The sequence below is a fragment of the Leopardus geoffroyi genome, chromosome C2 (assembly GCF_018350155.1).
Source record: "Leopardus geoffroyi isolate Oge1 chromosome C2, O.geoffroyi_Oge1_pat1.0, whole genome shotgun sequence".
Taxonomy (NCBI): Eukaryota; Metazoa; Chordata; class Mammalia; order Carnivora; family Felidae; genus Leopardus; species Leopardus geoffroyi.
The window spans coordinates 121,612,278-121,634,067 of NC_059333.1; the positions used below are offsets into that span (position 1 = coordinate 121,612,278).

At 39.3% G+C, this 21,790-nt stretch overlaps 1 protein-coding gene across 6 annotated transcripts in view; it reads left to right on the top strand.

Annotated features, from left to right (window-relative positions):
* GK5 (glycerol kinase 5) overlaps window positions 1-21,790 on the top strand; it is a 79,715-nt gene that overhangs the window by 26,002 nt on the left and 31,923 nt on the right. For all 6 annotated transcript variants that reach the window (XM_045503429.1, XM_045503428.1, XM_045503425.1 and 3 more), the window contains 5 exons: window positions 4,247-4,378; window positions 11,122-11,197; window positions 12,568-12,629; window positions 12,713-12,786; window positions 12,975-13,035. In XM_045503429.1, the coding sequence (XP_045359385.1) occupies window positions 4,247-4,378; window positions 11,122-11,197; window positions 12,568-12,629; window positions 12,713-12,786; window positions 12,975-13,035 (405 nt within the window). The remainder of the gene's footprint in view (window positions 1-4,246; window positions 4,379-11,121; window positions 11,198-12,567; window positions 12,630-12,712; window positions 12,787-12,974; window positions 13,036-21,790) is intronic.

Below are 21,790 nucleotides of genomic sequence, written 5' to 3' on the forward strand. Positions count from 1 at the left end.
GACCACCACTACAGTCGGGACACTGAACTGTACCATCATTACAAAGGTCCCTCATGTTGCTCTTTTATTATTTTTAAAAAATTTTTTATTTAAAAAAATTTTTTAATGTTTATTTATTTTTTGAGAGACAGAGCATGAGCATGAGCATGAGCAGGGGAGGGGCAGAGAGAGAGGGAGTCACAGAATCTGAAGCAGGCTCCAGACTCTGAGCTGTCAGCACAGAGCCAGACATGGGGCTTGAACTCACAGACCATGAGATCATGACCTGAGGTGAAGTCGGACGCTTAACCGACTGAGCCACCCAGGGGCCCCTTATGTTGCCCTTTTATAACCACAGCCATCTCTGCTGTGCACCTCTCCAGCCTCTTCCCATCCATCACTCCTCGCAACCAGTAATCTGTCCTCCATTAAAAATATTTTCTGACTTCAGGGGCGCCTGGGTGGCGCAGTCGGTTAAGCGTCCGACTTCAGCCAGGTCACGATCTCGCGGTCCGTGAGTTCGAGTCCCGCGTCGGGCTCTGGGCTGATGGCTCAGAGCCTGGAGCCTGTTTCCGATTCTGTGTCTCCCTCTCTCTCTGCCCCTCCCCCGTTCATGCTCTGTCTCTCTCTGTCCCAAAAATAAATAAACGTTGAAAAAAAAAATTAAAAAAAAAAATATTTTCTGACTTCAAAAATATTATATACCTAGAATGATGCAGTATAAAACCTTTGGGATTTGCTTTTTTCACTTAGTGTAATTCCCTGGAGAATCCAAGTTGTACCTGAATCAATAGGTTGTTTCTTTTTATTGCTGTGTTGCATTCAGGGGTACAGATGCACTACCTGTTTTTTAAGGACATCTATGAAATCCCAGTTTTTGGCTATTACAAATAGGGCTGTTTTGAACATTTGTGTTTTTTTTTTATTTTATTTTTTTTTTAATTTTTTTAAATGTTTATTTATTTTTGAGACAGAGAGAGACAGAGCATGAATGGGGGAGGGTCAGAGAGAGAGGGAGATCCAGAATCCGAAGCAGGCTCCAGGCTCTGAGCTGTCAGCACAGAGCCCGACATGGGGCTCGAACCCACAAATCGTGAGATCGTGACCTGAGCCGAAGTCGGACGCTTAACCGGCTGAGCCACCCAGGCACCCCTGTTTTGAACATTTGTGTACAGACATTTATGTGAACGTAAGTGTTCATTTCTCTAGGATAATACCCCAAAGGTACAATTAATTGCTAGGTCAAATGGTAATTGCATATTTTGTTTTATATGAAACTGTCAGAAAACTTTTTCCAGGGTGGCTGCATCATTTACGTTCCCCCCAGCAATGTGTGAATTATAAGACATACTTTTTTTTTCTAATTTAAAAGGGGTGATTTTAAGCAGGATATATTTTTGTAAGATTTTATTTTTAATTAATCTCCACACTCAACATGGGGCTTGAACTCACAACCCCTAGGCCAGGAGTCACACATTCCACCAACTGAGCCAGCCAGGTGCCCCAAGCAGGATGTATTCTTAACCGTCAATTTTTAAAATCATTTTAACCATCAATTATATCTTAGCATTTCATTGTAATTTAACTAACAGGATTCTTTGTTGTTTTTTTTGGTGGTACCTTCAATATTGGTTTATTTTATGGTGTCTTCTTAGATTATATCATTTATTGATTTGATTACTTGTCTTTCTCTTCCCATTAGAATGTAAATTTCAAGAAGGCAGGGACTCTGCCTATATTGTTCACTCTAGTTTCTCAAGGACTAGCACAGTCCCTTGGTACATAGAAGGTACTCAATAAATATTTGTTAAATGTAAGAACAAAATGCTAATTGTTCGTATGTTATATAAAAGTGCAGGTGTTAGGGGTACCTGGGTGACTCAGTTAAGTGTCTGGCTCTTGATTTCGGCTCAGGTCATGATCTCACAGTTCATGGGGTTGAGCCCCGCTTTGGGCTTTGTGCCCACAGCATGGAGCCTGCTTGGGATTGTCTCTCTCCCTCTCTCTCTACCCCACTTGCGTGCGCTCTCTCTTTCTCAAAATAAATAAATAAACTTAAAAAAAAAAGTACAGGTGTTAGAACTCTTAATACTTTTTGTGTGCTCCCCCACCCCGGGTATCTGCATTTTAATAGAAGATACCTTTTAATAGAAGTATATGAAATCTAATTTTTTAAATAGAGGAAAGTATAGTGTTCTTAGGGAAGAAAAACCTCTTTCAGTTTGAGGCATTCGTTAACATATAACACATCAGAGGGAGGATTATGGGTCGTCCCTTTAAATACTTTAAGGACGTCTTGTCTTTTTTTAAATTAAAAAAAAATTTTTTTTTAGTGTTTGTTTATTTTTGAGAGAGAGAGAGACAGAGCATGAGTAGGGGAGGAGCAGAGAGAGAGGGAGACACAGAATCTGAAGCAGGCTCCAGGCTCCAAGCTGCCAGCACAGAGCCCGATGCTGGGCTTGAACTCACGAACCATGAGGTCATGACCTGAACTGAGGTCGGACAGTCAACCAGTCAACCCACTGAGCCACCCAGGCATCCCAAGGACATCTTATCTTTTTTTTTTTAAACATTTATTTATTTTTGAGACAGAGCATGAACAGGGGAGGGTCAGAGAAAGAGGGAGACACAGAATCTGAAACAGGCTCCAGGCTCTGAGCTGTCAGCACAGAGCCTGACGCGGGGCTTGAACCCATGGACTGTGAGATCATGACCTGAGCCGAAGTCAGACGCTTAACCGACTGAGCCACCCAGGCGCCCCAAGGACATCTTATCTTTTAATAAACAGTGCAAAATATGTAGAAACACAGGAAGTTTGAGCACTGAATGAGATGAAAAGGAAGTTAAAAGGGCTGTAACTTTCAGTTATAAGATGAATAATCTGAGAATCTAATGTATTACATGACTATAATTGATAACACTGTATTATATAATTAAAATTTGCTAAGAGTAGAACTTTTCACCAAAACGAAAAGGAAAAAAAAAAGGACAAGGGATGCCTGGATGGGTCAGTAGGTTGAATGCTGCCTGACTTTTGATTTTGGCTCAGGTCATGATCTCATGGGTTCATGAGTTTGAGCTCCACATTGGGCTCTGTGCTGACAGTGAGGAGCCTGCTTGGGATTCTCTCTCTCTCCCTCCCTCTCGCTCTCTCTGCCCCTCCCCTGCTCTCTCTTTCCTTCTCTTTCAAAATAAATAAACTTAAAAAACAAAGGACAAAACTAAAATGTAGAGAGAATTGAGTCTATACATTTTCTTCATTGTTATACTTATTATTTTAGTAAATAAACCCAAACCTTTATATTTATTTTTTAGGGGAGGGGTGAGTAATAACAGAGGGAAAAATTCAAGAAGGCGGTAAATTCTCTATAAGTGAATATTCTTTAAAACATCAGTTTCAGAAGTTGAATTGTCCATCGGCATTCTTGTAGTAGGTGGCAGGATAGAGTTTTTGTTTTTGATTTTTTTTTTTTTACTGTGTCTTACAAATCTTAAAACTCAAAGCAAGTTTTCTGTGAGAGACTTTTTCTTTTTAACTAAAGATTTTGCTTACTAAGAAACAAATTTAAAACTATATATATTTCATCTTTGATTTTGTTAAGTATAGGTAGTGTTCAGTGAAATCATATATCCCAATTTTAGGTACTTAGTGTATAGGGAAATTTTCTTTATGGGTTAATAGTAACCTCATTCAAAATATATTTCATATAGGAATATAGCCTATCCCTTGACTCTCCCCCTTTTCTTTTCTTTTTCTTTTATATTTTTTAAGTTGTTTTTTTTTTTTTTTAAAGACTTTATCTTGAGGGGTGCCTGGGTGGCTCAGTCAGTTAAGCGTCCAACTTAGGCTCAGGTCATGATCTCACAGTTCGTGGATTCAAGCCCTGCATCCAGCTCTGTGCTGACGGCTCGGAGCCTCTTTCAGGTTCTGTGTCTCCCTCTTTCTTTGCCCCTCCCTGCTCACGCTCTGTCTCTGTCTCAAGAGTAAATAAACATTAAAAAATAATAATAATAATAAAATAAAAGACTTTATCTTGAGCTTTTTGTGTTTATTAAAGAAGGACATAGTAGATGTGTTATATCTCGTATGTTAGAATACAAATGTCCACTTGGGGTAACATTGCTTTACTTCATGTTCTTAGGTGCTGAGAACACTAGAAGTAGTTGAATGATTTGTTATTGGGTTTGTTTTCATATGTGTAGAATTAATATAGAAATATCAAACACCATTAAGTGCATTTTCCTAAAATATCTTTTTTCTTAACAGCTAATACAGAGCTCCTGCCGAGTGCTACACTTTTTCACTAGAAGTAAACGATTTTTTGCAGTCAGTATGTTCAGTTTCACAAACCAGCATGTTTCTTTGAGATTGGCCTGGATTTTACAGAACCTGGTTGAGGTAAGGAAAGATTGTGTGTGCCTGTGTATGTGTGTGTGTATGGACTACAGGAAAGACAAAATTAAAGGAATAAAGATAATAATTTGATTATTTCAGGGAAAATTAGGTGTCCACTACATATTGGGATAGAATACAAGGAATCTTTACTCGGTTTTTTTTAAACCTTTTTATTGTGAGTCATAACACATAATAGAAAATGGAACAAAACAAAACTATACCACCCAGTGATGCACTGTGAAGCAAACACCTGTGTAGCACTATTTAAATCAAGAAACAGAACATTATGAAACTGTGTATCAGATTTTCTTTCCACTTTTACTTTTTTACTTATATGTTTCTTTCTTAACACTATCTTTTTGTTTCACGTGAATTTTTTTTGAATTTTGTATAAATGGAATCCGTGTTTATTTTTTTGTGTCTGACTCCTTTTGTTTAATATTATATTTATGAAATATACCCATATTGGGTGTAAATTAATTTTCTTACATTTTCATTGCTATTTAGTGTTCAATATATGATTATATCTCTATCTGTTTATCCCTTCTGTTCATGTACATTTGAGTTATTTCTAGTTTGGGGCAATTATGACTAATACTGTCTTTGAAGTACATATAAATGCATTTCTGTTACATCTATACATGGGAACGGAATTTTTAGGGCATGAATGGATATGTGTATCTTCACCTTTAGTGGATAATGTCAAAAAGTTTCCCACAGTTTTTGACAATTCACATACCCACTATCAGTCAATGAGAGGACTTCTTATTTCATTTACCATCATAATTGATCCTATCAGGTTTTTTTTTTTTTTTTTTTTTTTTTTAGCCATTTTGGTACTTAAATAGTGCTCTCTCATTGTGATTTTAGACTGATAAAAAAGAAGATCCAACTGCATGCTGTCTATAGGAGAAACACTTTAGATTCAAAAATACAAATCAGTAAAAAGTAAAAGGATGGAAAAGATCTCTCATGCAAACAGCATCCATAAACTAAGTGGCTATGCTAATATCCAGCAAAATAGACTTTTAAAAAAAAATTTTTTTTATTATGTTTCTTTATTTTTGAGAGGCAGAGAGAGACAGAGTGCGAGCAGGGGAAGGGCAGAGAGAGAGGGGGGACACAGAATCCAAAGCAGGCTCCAGGCTCTGAGCTGTCAGCAGAGAACCCGACGCGGGGCTCAAACTCACAAACCAGGAGGTCATGACCTGAGCCGAAGTCAGATGCTCAACCAACTGAGCCACCCAGGCACCCCAAAATAGACTTTAAAACAAAAAATGTTATTAGAGATAAAGAAGGACATTTTGTAATGATAAGTCAATCCATCAGAAATATATAACAATTATAAACATACATGTATGTAGTAACAGTGCCTCAAACAAATGAAGCAAAAATTGACAGAATTGAAGAGGAAAATAGACAATTCAATAATATTCAATTCAGTAATAGTTGGAGACTTCAACACTCCACTTTTAATAATGGATAAAACAACTAGACAGAAGCTCAACAAAGAAATAGAAAACTTGGACAACAGTATAAGCTAACTAGACCTTTTATAGAGATCTCCAGTAACAACAGAATATACATTCTTAAGTGTACATGGAATATTCTCCAGGATAGATCACATGCTACACCATAATACAAGCCTTAATAAATTTAAAAGGACTGAAGTTATACAAAATATTTCTCTGATAATGAATGAAATTAAACATAACAGATATGGGCTCCTGGCTGGCCTAGTAGGTAGAGCATGTGACTCTTGATCTCAGGGTTGTGCATTAAAGCCCCACCTTGGGTGTAGATTACTTAAAAATAAAATCCTTATGGGGCGCCTGGATGGCTCTGTTGGTTAAGTGTCTGACTCTTGGTTTTGGCTCAGGGCTTGATCTCACAGTTGGTGAGTTCAAGCCCCACATTGGGCTGTCCTCTGTCAGTGTGAAGCCTGCTTGGGAATCTCTGCCCCTCCCCTGCTCGTATTTGCTCTTTCTCTCTTTCTCAAAATAAATAAATAAACGCTAAAATAAAATAAAATCCTTAAAAACATAATTAAACATAATTAGCAGACAAATATGGAGAGTTCAAAAATATATGGAAATCAGTGTACTTTACAAAAATTTTAACTTTTTTTTTTTTTTAATTTTTTGAGAGATAGAGAGTGTGGTCAGGGGAGGGGCAGAGAGAGAGAGAGAGAGAGAGAGAGAGAGAGAGACGCAGAATCCAAAGCAGGCTCCAGGCTCTGAGCTGTCAGTCCAGAGTCCAATACAGGTCTCGAAACCATGAACGCATGATCATGACCTGAGCCGAAGTCAGACGCTCAACTGACTGAGCCACCCAGGTGCCCCCAAACAGTGTACTTTTAAATAACCAGTAGGTAAAAGAAGAAATCCTAAGAGAAATTAGAAAATACTTTGAGATGAATGAAAATGAAAACATACCAAATTATGTGTTGCACCAAGATCAGTGTTTAAATAGAAATTAATAGCAAGACTATTATGTATAGGGACTATATATATTTTTTATTTTTTTAATTTTTAAAGTTTATGTATTTATTTTGAGAGTGGCGGGGGGAGGGAGAGAGAGAGAATCTCAAGCAGGCTCCACACTGTCAGCACAGAGCCTGATGCAGGGCTGTCTCAGAAACTGTGAGATCATGACCTAAGCTGAAATCGAAAGTTGGACACTCAGCAGACTGAGCCACTCAGGTTCCCCATGTATAGAGACTATATTAACAAAGCATCTAACATTGTACCTTAAGACACTGGCAAAAGATGGCAAACTGAACCCACAGGAGCAGAAGGGAAGAAATATAAAGACAATGTTTTTTCCATGTCTTTTTGTGGCTTGGTAGTGCATTTCTTTTTGTCACTGATTAGTATTTCATGGCCTAGATTGTTACAATTTGTTTATCCATTCACTTGTTGAAGGACACTTCTGGTTCTAATTTTTGGCACTTGTGAATAAAGTTGCTATAAAGATTTTTGTGCAGGTTTTGTATGAACATAAATTTCAACCTATTTGGGTAAATACCTAGGTGTGCAATTGCTGGATCCAATGGTAAGACTATGTTTAGCTTTGTAAGAAAATGCCAATCTGTGTTCCAAAGTGACTGTACTGTTTTACACCCCTACCAACAGTGAAAGAGAGCGCCACATCCTTGCTGACATTTGATTCCAGTTTTGGATTTTAGCCATTCTAATAGGTGTGAAGTAGCATCTCACTGGTTTAATTTGCAGTTCTTTAACGTAACAAGATGTTATAGAAATATGCCTTTTCCTTTTAAACATTGACAAGGACTTCTAGGATATATTGACTAGGCAGGGCTCTAACTTATGAGCTGTGAGATCATGATCTAAACTGAAGTTAGATGCTTAACCTACTGAGCCACCCAGGCCCCCCTTCTAAGACTATTATTAGTGGCTGTTAAATTTATTAAATACATTTTCTGCACCTATTGTCTAAGAGTGGCAACCTACTTGAGGTTTGTAGGGTGTCTTGAGTTTATTCCTTGGTATCTTCTGTTGCTTTTAAAAATTTCACAGCCATTATTTTCAAAAGGCATTTCTAGTCCATTCTCTTTATCTCCTTTCCTTCTAGAAAATTTGATTATATGCATGTTAGACCTTCTCATTAAATCCCGTTTGTCTCTCACTCTTTCATATTTACCATTCTTTTGTCTCTGTACTTCATTCTGGATATTTTCTTCTAACCTCTCTCTCATATCTATTCTCTCTTACGTTGCTTCTAATGTGCTGTTAAAACCCATCCATTAAGTTCTTAATTTTTTAGTTCTAGAACTTTTTTCTTTACATAATTAGCATGGTATTTTAAAGTCCATGACTACTCTAGTATGTGTAGCCCCATGGACTCTGTCTTTCTCTCTCTTTTGTTTTCATGTTCTCTTGTTTCCTCAGATGCCTGATTATTTCATTTCTTTTAAATTTAAAATACTTTATGGATGTATGATTAACATACAAAAAGCTGAACATATTTAATATATACAACTTGATGAGTTCGGTGAGCCTAGTTACTTATTTGTATGCATGTGTATGTATATCAGCTAGACAGTATTTGGAAAATTGTGTGTAGAAATTATGAGAGCCTTAACATAGCATTTTCTTGCTCTGGATAAGATTTATGTGTCTTCCATTTTTCTAGACACCAGGATTACCTCAATCCAGTTTAGTGACTGAGATGATTTAAAACTGAGTTTCAGTTCCTGTGAAAACCTGTTTTTCTGGTTTACTCTTATTCATAGAGTAGAGGCATTTGGAGTCTTCTCCCAAAGCATGGAGAGTTGACCTTGATCCTCCTACCTTGGGAAGCCCTAATATCAGCTCTGTCTTCATAGCCTCATATCGACCTACTACCTATCAGAGGACTGGGCTCTCAAACATTTTTTGAATGAACAGATGAATTTACTACTTGCCAGGCATTGTTGCTACTCACTGAAATACAGATTAACCTTTGTCTAATCTGGAACAAATTTTAGAATCACGATTTCTAAATTTAAAGAGAGTTTAAAATAAAGTAATATTACTTTAAGCACTCCATACTTAAGTTTTACAAAACTTGAATCTTCAAAATACTTGTTACAAACAATCTACAAATGACTTCTTTTTTTAGAATTTATGTCATTTTCATTTTATTAATCCTTTCTGCTCTTAACATAGAATCCATCCTTGGGGCGCCTGGGTGGCGCAGTCGGTTGGGCGTCCAACTTCAGCCAGGTCACGATCTCGCGGTCCGTGAGTTCGAGCCCCGCGTCGGGCTCTGGGCTGATGGCTCAGAGCCTGGAGCCTGTTTCCGATTCTGTGTCTCCTTCTCTCTGCCCCTCCCCCGTTCATGCTCTGTCTCTCTCTGTCCCAAAAATAAATAAACCTTGAAAAAAAAAATTTTTAAAAAAAAAGAATCCATCCTTAAGTGTATTCATTTGTCATTCTTTTTATCTCATTTATTTAGGATGCATTTTTTAAACATCTGTTATATGCCAGAAACCCTCCTAGGTGTTGCGCTTATAAATATGAATGCAATTTAGTTCCTGCTCTTAAGTAGCTTAGGCTCTAGGGAAGTAATGATGTTATGAGATAATGGCCACACGGAATATAGCCATTGGATGACAAGTTTGACAAAGCCAGGAAATGCTAGTCTTGATGGACAAATAAGGGAGAGGTGGTAAAGTGTGCTGTAGGGCACTGTTTCTACTATGTTAATACTATCTTGAGAAGAAATAATATCTCGGGAGCACCTGGCTGGCTCATTTGGAAGAGCACGAGATGCTTGATCTCAGGGTCGTGAGCCTCTTTAAAAAATAGTAATAATGATATTTCAATAAGCATTTCATTTTCTCTATTAGCTATTTTTTTTTTAATTTTTTTTTCAACGTTTATTTATTTTTGGGACAGAGAGAGACACAGCATGAACGGGGGAAGGGCAGAGAGAGAGGGAGACACAGAATTGGAAACAGGCTCCAGGCTCTGAGCCATCAGCCCAGAGCCCGACGCGGGGCTCGAACTCACGGACCGCGAGATCGTGACCTGGCTGAAGTCGGACGCTTAACTGACTGCGCCACCCAGGCGCCCTCTATTAGCTATTTTAAAGAGCTTTTGATACTTTTGTTTCCTGTGGCTTGCTTTACGCTAAGGGTTAGCAGATTTTTTCTGTAACATGCCAGTTAGTGATAATTTAAACTTTGAAGGCCATAAGGTTTCTGTCATAACTACTCTGCTATTGTAGTGTGAAAACAGCCATAGATGATACATAAACAGGTGAGCATGGCTGTGTTCCAGTAAAATTTTATCTGTGGACACTGAAATTTGAATGTCATGTACTTTCCATATGTCACAAAGTATTCTTTAAAAACAAAAAACAATTATAATATTTAAAAACCATTCTTAACTTGCTGTACAGAGTTAGGTAATGGGTTGGATTTGAACTGTGGTCATAGTGTACCATCCCTTGTTTTAGACCTCTTATAGTTAAACATATTCTTATGTCTAAAAAAATGTGTGTATATATATATATATATATATATATATATATATATATATATACTTTTGTGATGAACAAAATTTATTTGTTTATTCATCACAAAAGTACATGCTTCATGTGAAATTAAAGCCTTTTATACCTTATAGTAATTGCTTAGAACTGTTTGGTGCATATTTTAAAAATAGTTTCTTTATGTATATATTCATTCCTTTTTTTAAAAAGTTTTCTTTTTTTTTTTCTTTTTTTTATATTTTTATAGAGAGAGCATGAGCAGGGGAGAGGGGCAGAGGAAGAGAGAGAATCCCAATGCAGGGCTTGATCTCACAAACCATGAGATCAGAATCTGAGCTGAAACCAAGAATCACATGCTCAACTGACTGAGCCACCCAGGCACCCCTGTATATATCCATTCTTATTAAAAAAAAAAAGGGGATTATATTGCATTTACTCTTTGGCCTTTAATTGTGTACTTAATAATTTAACCGTTTTTTTTTTTTTAATTTTTTAATGTTTATTTATTTTTTGCAGAGAGAGAGACACAGAGCATGAGTGGGGGAGGGGCAGAGAGAGAGGGAGACACAGAATCTGAAACAGGCTTCAGGCTCTGAGCTGTCAGCACAGAGCCCGTCGTGGGGCTCGAACTCACCGACAGCGAGATCATGACCTGAGCCGAAGTCGGACGCTTAACCGACCGAGCCACCCAGGCGCCCCAATAATTTAACCGTTTTGAGTCAGTTTTGTGCCATTGTGTTTTCAAGGTGCAAAAGGCAGTTGAAGAAGATAATTGCTGCTTTGGGACTATTGATACCTGGTTGTTACACAAGCTCACAAAAGGTAAAGATGATCTGATAGATCTGTCTCAAGTGACTGAAATTTTTTTTTACTTATTTACTTTTTTTTAATAATTTATTGCCAAGTTAGCTAACATACAGTGTATACAGTGTAGTTTTGGCTTCGAGAGTAGATTCCCATGATTTGAAATTTTTTTAATGTTTGTTTATTGTGGGTGAGCAAGCGGGGGAGGGGCAGAGAGAGAGAAGGAGAGAGAGAATCCCAAGCAAGCTCCGAACTGTCATTGCAGAGCCTGATGTGAGGCTCAAACTCAGAAACAATGAGATCATGACCTGAGCTGAAATCAAGAGTCAGATGCTTTACCAACTGAGCCACCCAAGGATTCCACTCCTCCCTCACAACAAGTAACTGAAATTTGACTGCTAGAAATGACAGAAATGATTCACCTAAAAAAAAATAGATGTTACTTTTTTCCTTCCTGTATCCCAAATATACTGCTTTTTGGTACCCCAGTAACTCCATGCAATAGTAAAGCTACCTTAATTTTGAATTTGTAAGAGGGTGATTTTTATTTTTTATTTTTTTAATGTTTTATTTATTTTTGAGAGAGAGAGAGAGCACAAGCAGGGGAGATGCAGAGAGAGAGGGGGACAGAGGATCAGAAGCAGGTTCCATGCTGACAGCAGCCAGCCTGATGTGGGGCTCAAACTCATAAACCACAAGATCATGACCTGAGCCAAAGTCGGATGCTCAAATGACTGAGCCACCGGGGCACCCCAAGGAGGGTGATATTTAAATTGCAATGAACCCTAGGGGCGCCTGGGTGGCGCAGTCGGTTAAGCGTCCGACTTCAGCCAGGTCACGATCTCGCGGTCCGTGAGTTCGAGCCCCGCGTCGGGCTCTGGGCTGATGGCTCAGAGCCTGGAGCCTGTTTCCGATTCTGTGTCTCCCTCTCTCTCTGCCCCTCCCCCGTTCATGCTGTGTCTCTCTCTGTCCCAAAAATAAATAAACGTTGAAAAAAAAAATTAAAAAAAAAAAATAATAAATAATAAATTGCAATGAACCCTCAAATAGAAGGTGGAGGAACAGTCTTAATTTCAAAAGTGGTAAGATAAGTTCAATACCAGATGTGCCACTTTGCAGCTGGGTCACTCTAGGCAATCGCGTTGCATCTTTGAACCCCTTTCCTCATCCTGAAGCTGGGGATCATGATGTGACAATGTATTTGAAAGTACTTTTGTAAACTCTAAAAGTTCAAAAAGATTAAGTGGGAAATTCCTTTGGAGACCTTGTACTGGAAATAGACATTTTGGAATGATTTTGAGGCCAAAGGTCTAATTTATAAACTAGGGATAGTTGTTGATTGACACCATCAACATAGAGATAATATATTATTTTCAATGTAAATTTAGGTGCTGAATTTGCCACGGATTTTTCAAATGCCAGTGCAACTGGGCTATTTGACCCTTTTAAGGTAAGGGTTTTTTTCCCTTCCTTTTCAATCACTAATTGTTGTATCATTTAGCTTGGAATCTGATGATATATTTTTATACTCAGATGTGTTGGAGTGGGCTCCTGACCTCCCTGCTTTCAATACCACTGTCTCTCCTGCCTCCCGTGAGGGATACGAGGTATTAATGGACATCGGATACAGAAACCAGCAAAATTTTGCTTTAGTAGGGAAAGCATTTTATTATTTGTTTGAGATGCTTGTGTGTCCATTATATAATTTTTTGGCCTATGTGAAAATCAATTTGCCAAATTTTAGAATTAATATTTTTAGAGCTATAACTGACTTTTTAATTAATTTTATTTGAAGCCACCATTTTGGATCAGTGGATGAAGAGATATTTGGTGTGCCTATACCAGTAGTGGCCTTGGTAAGTAGAAAACTTGGGGGTTTCTCCATGTAGAGTATAAACTAATATATATGAATAGTTGGGATTAGATTTAAGAGATATAGAAGGTCCTTGCAGAATAATATTGAAGTGTTTTGTTTTTTTTTTCTTTTTAAGTTAAAGTGCCCTGGATATAATCAGAAGTATTTTTTTGTATTCTGGAAAGGGGATCACTGGGCCTTATGTGAAAGCACTTTATAATCTTTCTTTACTTCTATATGTATTGCTTTTTATAAAACTTAATTTTTTTTAAAATGTTGTATTCTGAGTAACGTGTGGTTTATATTGGATACTCTGAGACAAAAAACAGGGATAGGGCCAATGCTTAGTTGTATTTGATACAGTGTAACCAAACAGTGACAAGACAATTTAAAGAAGAATGTTGTATTTAGGTTGTATGAAACCCTTAGCCAGCGTATACCAGTAAAGAAACTGTGGGAGAGAGAAAAATTAGCTGTTTCAGGTTTTTGAGGATTTTCTTGGCTGTACTCTTTCTGTCTGGATGAAAGAGCTAGAACTTAGAGAATCTCAAGGATTTACCAGCTGGTTGGGGGGGGGGGTGTTGAAACTCTGACCTTGACTTTGATTTCCTATAATAGCTTAAGTAGGAAGTATAGACCATCTTTCCCTAGATGTATGGTTGCTATAGTAGATGGAGGAATCAGGTAAGGGAAGGGGAATTTAATTCCTAAGTTACAAATTCCTGGTCACTTAGAGAGGATTAGACTTATTCAACCTAATGGTGGACACAGGTTTAGATTAAGGTATGGCTGGAAGAATTGAAGGTTAGTGACAAAGTATTCTTCAGATGGAGTTTTAGTCCTTATAATATTGCTGTATGTTGTTAAAAAGATGGGTGCCTGACTGGCTTAGTGAGTGGAGCATGAGATTCTGGATCTCTGGGCTGGAAGTTTGAGCCCCACATTGGGTGTAGAGATTCCTTAAAAATAAAATCTTAGGGCACCTAAGTGGCTCAGTTGGTTAAGCCAACTGATCATGACCTGAGGGTCATGATCTCCTGGTCCTGAGATAAAGCCCCACATCAGGCTCTGCCTGGGCCTATATCCTGCTTTAAATTCTCTCTCTCCCTCCCTGACACTCACTCACTCTCTCTCTCTCTCTCTCTCTTAAGTAAGTAAATAAGTAAATAAATAAATAAATAAATAAAATTAAAGTAAAATCTTTAAAAAAAAAAAAAAAAGAAAGAAAGATGGGGCGCCTGGGTGGCTCAATTGGTTAAGCATCCGACTTCGGCTCAGGTCATGATCTCACAGTTTGTGAGTTCGAGCCCTGTGTCGGGCTCTGTGCTCACAGCTCAGAGCCTGGAACCTGCTTCCAATTCTGTGTCTCCCTCTTTTTCTCTACCCCATCCCCACTCATGCTCTGTCTCTCTCTGCCTTAAAAATAAATAAAATTTAAAAAAAAAAGAAAGAAAGGAAAGAAAACCAAAGGCCCTAAATGGTGGCCCAATTAGTAAACCAAGACTTAATAATACATGGCCTAATAGTTTCAAACCCCAGAAATGTAACCCTTAGCCAGTCAACATGGGAATTTTCCATTAGCACTAGGAAATTTACTGATAGGCAAATTTCCCATAGTATGGCAATTTTGCCTAAAACAATGGATTTTTTTTTTTTTTTTTTTTTGCTAATAATTTCCTTTTTTACACTCCCTCTCTACCTTTAAAAATCTTTCTTTTTCTGGGGCACCTGGGTGGCTCAGTTGGCTAAGTGTCCAACTATAGCTCAGGTCATGATCTCGTGGTTTTTTTAGTTTGAGCCCCGCGTTGGGCTCTGTGCTGACAGCTTGGAGCCTGGAACCTGCTTCAGATTCTGTCTCCATCTTTCTCTACCCCTCCCCTGCTCACGTTCTGTCTCTCTCTTTCTCAAAAGTAAATAAACACTAAAAAAAAAAAATCTTTCTTTTGCTGTAGCTTTTTGGAGCCACCCCCACCCCCACCCCACCCCCTGCTTGCTAGATGGGATGCTGCCTGATTCATGAATTGACTAATAAAGCCAATTAGAACTTAAAATTTACTCGGTTAAAGTTTTTGTTATTAAACAGATTGGGTGGCAGGCAGCAACAAGATCCAAAGCGAATTTCCAGCAGCATTCAGGGACAAAGAGAAGCAGGCATAGTATCCCGCATACCCTTTGAATTCAGTGTCTTTCTCGCTATTTCTGAGGGCTGTGGGTAAGTTCCCTCTTGGTTCTGAGCTCTGCTCTTTGTGCATTCAAGCTCCCTCAGTCTAATTGGCTTTCCTTTACAGGGTGGGTTAGCTTGAGCTGCCAGAAGGTTATGCCCAGGGCTGGCGGTTTTGCCTGGAGCCCAACTGAGCTGACAAAAGGGTCTGCCCAGAGCCAAATCCCTAGCCTTTCAGACCACAATTTCCCTGGAATTGCTGGAAAACCCCCGCAAGGTTCCCACCCAGCAAGACTTGGTGGTGGTGAGCACAGGGCCTTCTTTTGGCCAGGACACAGTAACATCTCTTGGTTGTTGCTGATACATTAAGGTGCGCATGTTTGTCTTGTTTTGTGTAGATAAAAGCTATTGCTGTCAGAGATCTCAAGATGCCAAAAAACTGCAAAAACTGGTTGGTGCAGGTTGAGCATTTAAAGGGTGTTAGAGCTCTCACCACCTCAAGAAAATAGAAGAAGTTGATCACAGAGTAGGTTAGATTGACACAAGTTTACCCACCAACCTCAAGAAAACTTCTATATAGTAAGGTACACTGTAAAATATGCATGATCCCCAACCCAACAGCCCCAACCTGAAGTCCCTTTTAAGGATTAGTTCAGCTCCGGAAACCCAAAGGCTTGCTAATGGGATCTTTAAATTCTAAATAGTCAAGCATGCCACCTTCTGGCACACCCGGCTTACTTTATGTCTAAGGACTATAGTCCTGGCAGTTGCAGGTGTCTTGCAAAAATGGCACAATCTTCCTAAGCTTGTTTTGTGTCCTGAGGAACTTGGCTGGGTAACCATCAGGTTGGGGGTTCCAAAATAAGGCCAGACGGAAATATGAGTTACACCCCATTTGCAGCTACGTATGGCTGGACAGAAATATGGGTTAACTCCATTTGCACCTAGAATCCTACCAAACTGCTGCCAGCCTTCGAGGGAATTACAACCTAGAAATACAATGGCTGTTATGAGAACATTCCAATTAGATAATATCATTTAAGAAATGCACTTGGCGTGCTCCTGGGTGGCTCAGTCGATTAAGTGTCCAGCTTCAGCTCAGGTCATGATCTCACAGTCCCTGAGTTCAAGCCCTGCATCGGGCTCTGTGCTGATAGCTCAGAGCCTAGAGCCTGCTTCGGATTCTGTGTCTCCCTCTCTCTCTGCCCCTCCCCTACTCATGCTCTCTCTCTCCCTCCCTCTCTCTCTCTCTCTCTCTTAAAAATAAATAAACATTGAAAAGAAAAAAAAAAAAAAGAAATGCACTTGGAAGCAAGGATTCCCAAATTAAACAGAATGAGATACCTGTTTTAATTGGCAAGCAGAAGCCTCCAAAAGGTTTCAAAATTCCCAAGTTGTTTCATTAAAAGATTCATTGCAAAAGGCTAATGAAAAATTAAAGATAGAAGAAGTATCCCAAACAAAAGACTGATGTAACTCCTACTGCTCCGCTCTTTCCTCCTTGGAATACTCATTCCACTCATCCTCAGCCTGAATTGTTTTTCCACTCTGAAAAGACTGCACAATGATAAACAAAACTCTTCCACATTAATGGCCTTATAGACACCCCTGTATTTACCTTCAAAGGAGGACACCCAAATAGGCCTCTCTTAGAGTTGTTGAAACTGAGAGATTTTCTGATAACACTGCTACATTACTCCATGAAACAGTCAAGAGGAAACTCTGGTAGATATCAGAGCCTGCAGAGGGGTTCCTGGAAAAACTGGCAGGAGCCAGCAAAGGGTGAAAGTTCATTTTTAATTTTTTTAAAATGTTTTTATTTATTTTTGAGACAGAGAGAGACAGAGCATGAGCAGGGGAGGGGCAGAGAGAGAGGGAGACCCAGAATCCAAAGCAAGCTCCAGGCTCTGAGCTGTGAGCACAGAGCCCGACGCGGGGCTCGAACTCAGGGACTGTGAGATCATGACCTGAGCTGAAGTCTGACACTTAACCAACTGAGCCACCCAGGCACCCCTATGAAAGTTCTTTTTTAAAGTGTATTTATTTATTTTGTGAGAGAGAATGTACAAGTGTGAGCGTAGCACATGGGGAGGGGCAGAGAGAGAGGGAGGGAGAGTCTCAAGCAGGTTCTACACTGTCAGCAGTGTTCTTTATTTTGACTGTCATTGAGAGTGACTTTAGATCTAGGGAAGGTAGTATCCTTTGCACCTCTTTGGGGACCCTTTTTACACCCATGGGGGTTTATTCAATACCACCAGAAATGTTGAAAATTCAAAGTATGTCCCTAGAAGAAAATGAAGCAAACCGAGAATAATATAGTTGGATAGGTGGATCAACCTATGTCATTTAAGTTACAACCCAATTTTTAGAGGAATTGAAAGCAACTGTCCTTATCTTACAATCTTTACAAAACTAAAAATGTAGCTCTAGAGGCAATCCAAAGTTTACCTATTTCTTCACCAGTCCCAAAATTACCCCAATTTTAAAAAATGTTTTATTTTTATTTTTGAGAGAGAGAGAGAGAGAGTGCAAGTGGGGAAGGGGGGGAGAGAGAGGGAGACACTGACTCCGAAGCCAGCTCCAGGCCCTGAGCTGTCAGCACAGAGCCCAATGTGGGGCTTAAACTCACAAACTGTGAGATCATGACCTGAGCTGAAGTCAGACACTCAACCGACTTAACCACCCAGGCGCCCCAAAAATTTAGGTAAACTTTTAAATAGTTTCCTAAATCTTTTTGGTAACCCAACATCTTAAGGTTTTGCTGAGTTAGGTTAAGTAATGAGTTAAGTTAAATTCATTAAATATCTAGATCATTCGTAAATAACATGAAATACTAAAACATTAATTATTGAACATAGATTTATCTACTTGTGGCTTCTTATTACAGAAAAACTAAAATATAATTGGATGTTTTAATGATGTGGAAATGCTGGGGTTCAAAGCCAAGTCCAAGAAAGAATTCTCGAGACGTCTTCAGTGCAAAAAGGTGGTTTTATTAAAGCATGGGGACAGGACCTATAGGAAAGAGCTGTATGGTATAGTGACGGGTGACTGATTATATACATTCTTGGGAGGGGTTTAGGGATAGCATGAGTCTCTAAGGAACTTTGGAAACAAGGTTTCCAGGACCTTTAAGGGCTAGCTGTTGTTAGGAAAAGGTCATTTAAAAGTACTGTCTAGTAAAACCTTAGTCATGAGACCCTTTAGATGTGTATCAGTGAGCCATATGCTTGGAGGATGATTGCTAACCTATATCCTGGGGCGTAGAGATAAAGGAGGTTTCTAAAAGAATTTTTATATGTTAAAGGAGACTTAACATCCTGGAGGTCAGGATAATGTTAAGCTAAAATTGCCTTTTGCCCTTAGCAAAGTGTTATCATTGAGGCCGCTCAGTACCTAGGGGAAGGTTACTTCCTGTCTCAAGGACTTGTCAATGGGCTCGAAGTTGTAAGGAAATTATTTTTTTTTCTTTTGTCTTTGTTCCCCACATCATTAGTGCTACATTGGAAAATTTAAAAGGCATATGCTTCTAAAAATTATAAAATGTATTTATAAATTTGCCAATCTAAAGAATGCTGGTATAACAGACAGTTCCCAATTGTTTAACACTACTAGAAATAATAAGGGAAACATCTCCATATGCAAGGGAAGTAAAATATATGTTTTTGATTAAAAAAAAAGGTGTAAGGAATTGAGATTTTTTTTTTTTTTTTTTTTTTTTTTTTTTTTTTTTTTAGGAAAAAATAGTTGTAGAAAGTTTGTGAAAAAGGAATCTCTGGAAAGGAATTGTATATGTGGTCAGGACTCACATTGGAATGAGTTGATTTTAATATCAAAACTAAGCTGGTACAAAGTTAGAGTTTGGTTTTCTGTTTTAAAAAGACAAAGTTTGCACTTAAAAAAATTTTTTTTAATATTTATTCATTTTTGAGAGACAGACAATGAGCAGGGAAGGGGAAGAGTGAGAGGGAGACACAGAATCTAAGCAGGCTTCAGGCTCCAAGCTGTCAGCACAGAGCCTGATGCTGGGCTCAAGCCCACGAACCGTGAGATCATGACCTCAGCCAAAGGTGGCTACTTAACTGACTAAGCCGCCCAGGCGCCCCTGTTTGTTTGGACTTTGGATTGGCTTAAGTCTTTTTGGCCTGGAACATTCCAAAGAATTTGCTAAACTATTTAAGTTTATTTGATATGTTAAATGACATGGGAAGCATTGTCAAATATGAGAATCAAGGAAGGCCTCTCTGAGTGACTTCTGAGCAGAGATCCAAAAGAAGTGATGAGCAATCACATAGATACATATGGGAGGAGTGTACCAGGCAATGAGAATGGTGGATGCCAAAGAGGGAGTAAATGTTTTAGAAAGATCAGGGGATGGTAGGGGTCAGAGCACCCAGAGTTTCATGACCGTGAGGAATGTGTTAGAAGATGAAATTAAAGAAAGCTATGCATAGCATAGTGGATAATGCAGGACTTTCTATTCTCTGGTAAGCATTGGAAATGCTATTCTAAATGATTGGGAAACCACTAGAGGCTTAAGTGACTCTGTGTGAGGGGGAGGGCATGAATGAATTTACATTTCAAAATGATCACCAGATGCAGTGTAATAGTGGGCAAGAAAAGATTCATTAAGAGGTTGTGGCACTGAAGATGGTGGAGAAGTAGGGGGACTGGGATTTTCCTTGTCCCTCAAACACAGCTGTATTGATCACTTGGAACATCCAGGAAATCTATCCACTGAGTGACAGAAGAATCCCTACAGGTAGAGGGAGACAGCTTGGCAAGTGTGAGGTACATGGAAGTGAACTGGGGGAGAGAAAAATGGTGGTGTTGCTGAGGGGAGGGAACCCTTTCTGTGGAGAGAGACAAGGGAGGGTAAGAGAGAGAGGTTGAGAGTTGACACAAGAGGGAAAACCTCTCTGGACCATGGACTGGGGAGTGAGAAATACTAAGGGTCCCAGATGTGTTTTGCAAACAATGTTTGGAGCTCAAATTCTGAGGTTTTGGAAGTGTACAACTTTCTCTGGACCAGAGCTGTGGCTTATGCCTCTGGAGAGGAGGAAGCTGGCCATGGAATGCATAGGGTGGTATAGGGATCTCCAGGGTTCACTGGGAGAGAACATTCCCTTCCTGGAAGGCTTTGGAAGAGGGTTTATTGCTTCCCCAAGGACAAAAGACCCTGTAGGTGCCAGCCAAAATTTCATTAGCTGTACTCCAGAGGAAGGGAGAGGATCCACGTGGTCCTTTAAGACTTAGGGTTTCGAGGGGCGCCTGGGTGGTGCAGTCGGTTAAGCGTCCGACTTCAGCCAGGTCACGATCTCGCGGTCCGTGAGTTCGAGCCCCGCGTCAGGCTCTGGGCTGATGGCTCAGAGCCTGGAGCCTGTTTCCGATTCTGTGTCTCCCTCTCTCTCTGCCCCTCCCCCGTTCATGCTCTGTCTCTCTCTGTCCCAAAAATAAAAAATAAACGTTGAAAAAAGACTTAGGGTTTCGAATCCCAGCTGCATGCCAAAGAAAAAATGTAGGAGAGTTGTGGAGCTGGAGTGGGGTGAACTGACTGCCCTCACTATTCTGTGGGGGCTGCCTGAACAGCGAGGGGTATGAGATCCCCTGCACAGCAAAGGAAACAATCTTTTGCACAGCAAGGGAAACAGTCAACAAAACTAAAAGGCATTGGATGGAATGGGAGAATATATTTGCAAGTGACATGTCAAATAAAGGTTAATATCCAAAATCTATAAAGAATTTATCAAACTCAATACCCAAAAAAACAAATAATCCAGTGAAGAAATGGGCAGAAGACATGAATAGACACTTTTCCAAAGAAGACATCCAGATGGCTAACAGACACATGAAAAGATGCTCAACATTACTCATCACTAGGCAATTGCAAATCAAAACCATACTTGTCAGAATGGCTAACATTAATAGCTCAGGCAACAACAGATGTTGGAGAGATATGGAGAGAGAGGAACCCCTTTGCACTGCTGGTGGGAATGCAAACAGGTGCAGCCACGCTGGAGTATGGAGGTTCCTCAAAAAATTAAAAATAGAACTACCCTATGACCCAGCAATTGTACTTCTAGGTGTTTATCCAAAGGCTAAAAAAATGCTGATTTGAAGGGGCACATGCACCCCAATGTTTATAGCAGCACTATCAACAATAGCCATAATATGGAAAGAGCCCAAATGTCCATAGACTGATGAATGAATAACAATGTGGTATATATATACAATGGAATATTACTCAGCAATCAAAAAGAATGAGATCTTGCCATTTGCAACAATGTGGATAGAACTGGAGAGTGTTAACGCTAAGCAAAATAAATCAGTCAGAGAAAGACAAATATATGATTTCACTCATATGTGGAATTTAAGAAACAAAATGGATAAACATAGGTGAGAGGAGGGAAAAATAAGATAAAAACAGAGAGGCAAACCTTAAGAGCCTCTTAAATACAGAGAACAAATGGTTGCTAGAGAGGTGTGGGGTGGGGAATGGGCTAAATGGGTGATGGGCATTGAGGAGGGCGCTTGTTGGGTAGAGCACTGGATGTTATATGTAAGTGATGAATCGCTAAATTCTACTCCTGAAATC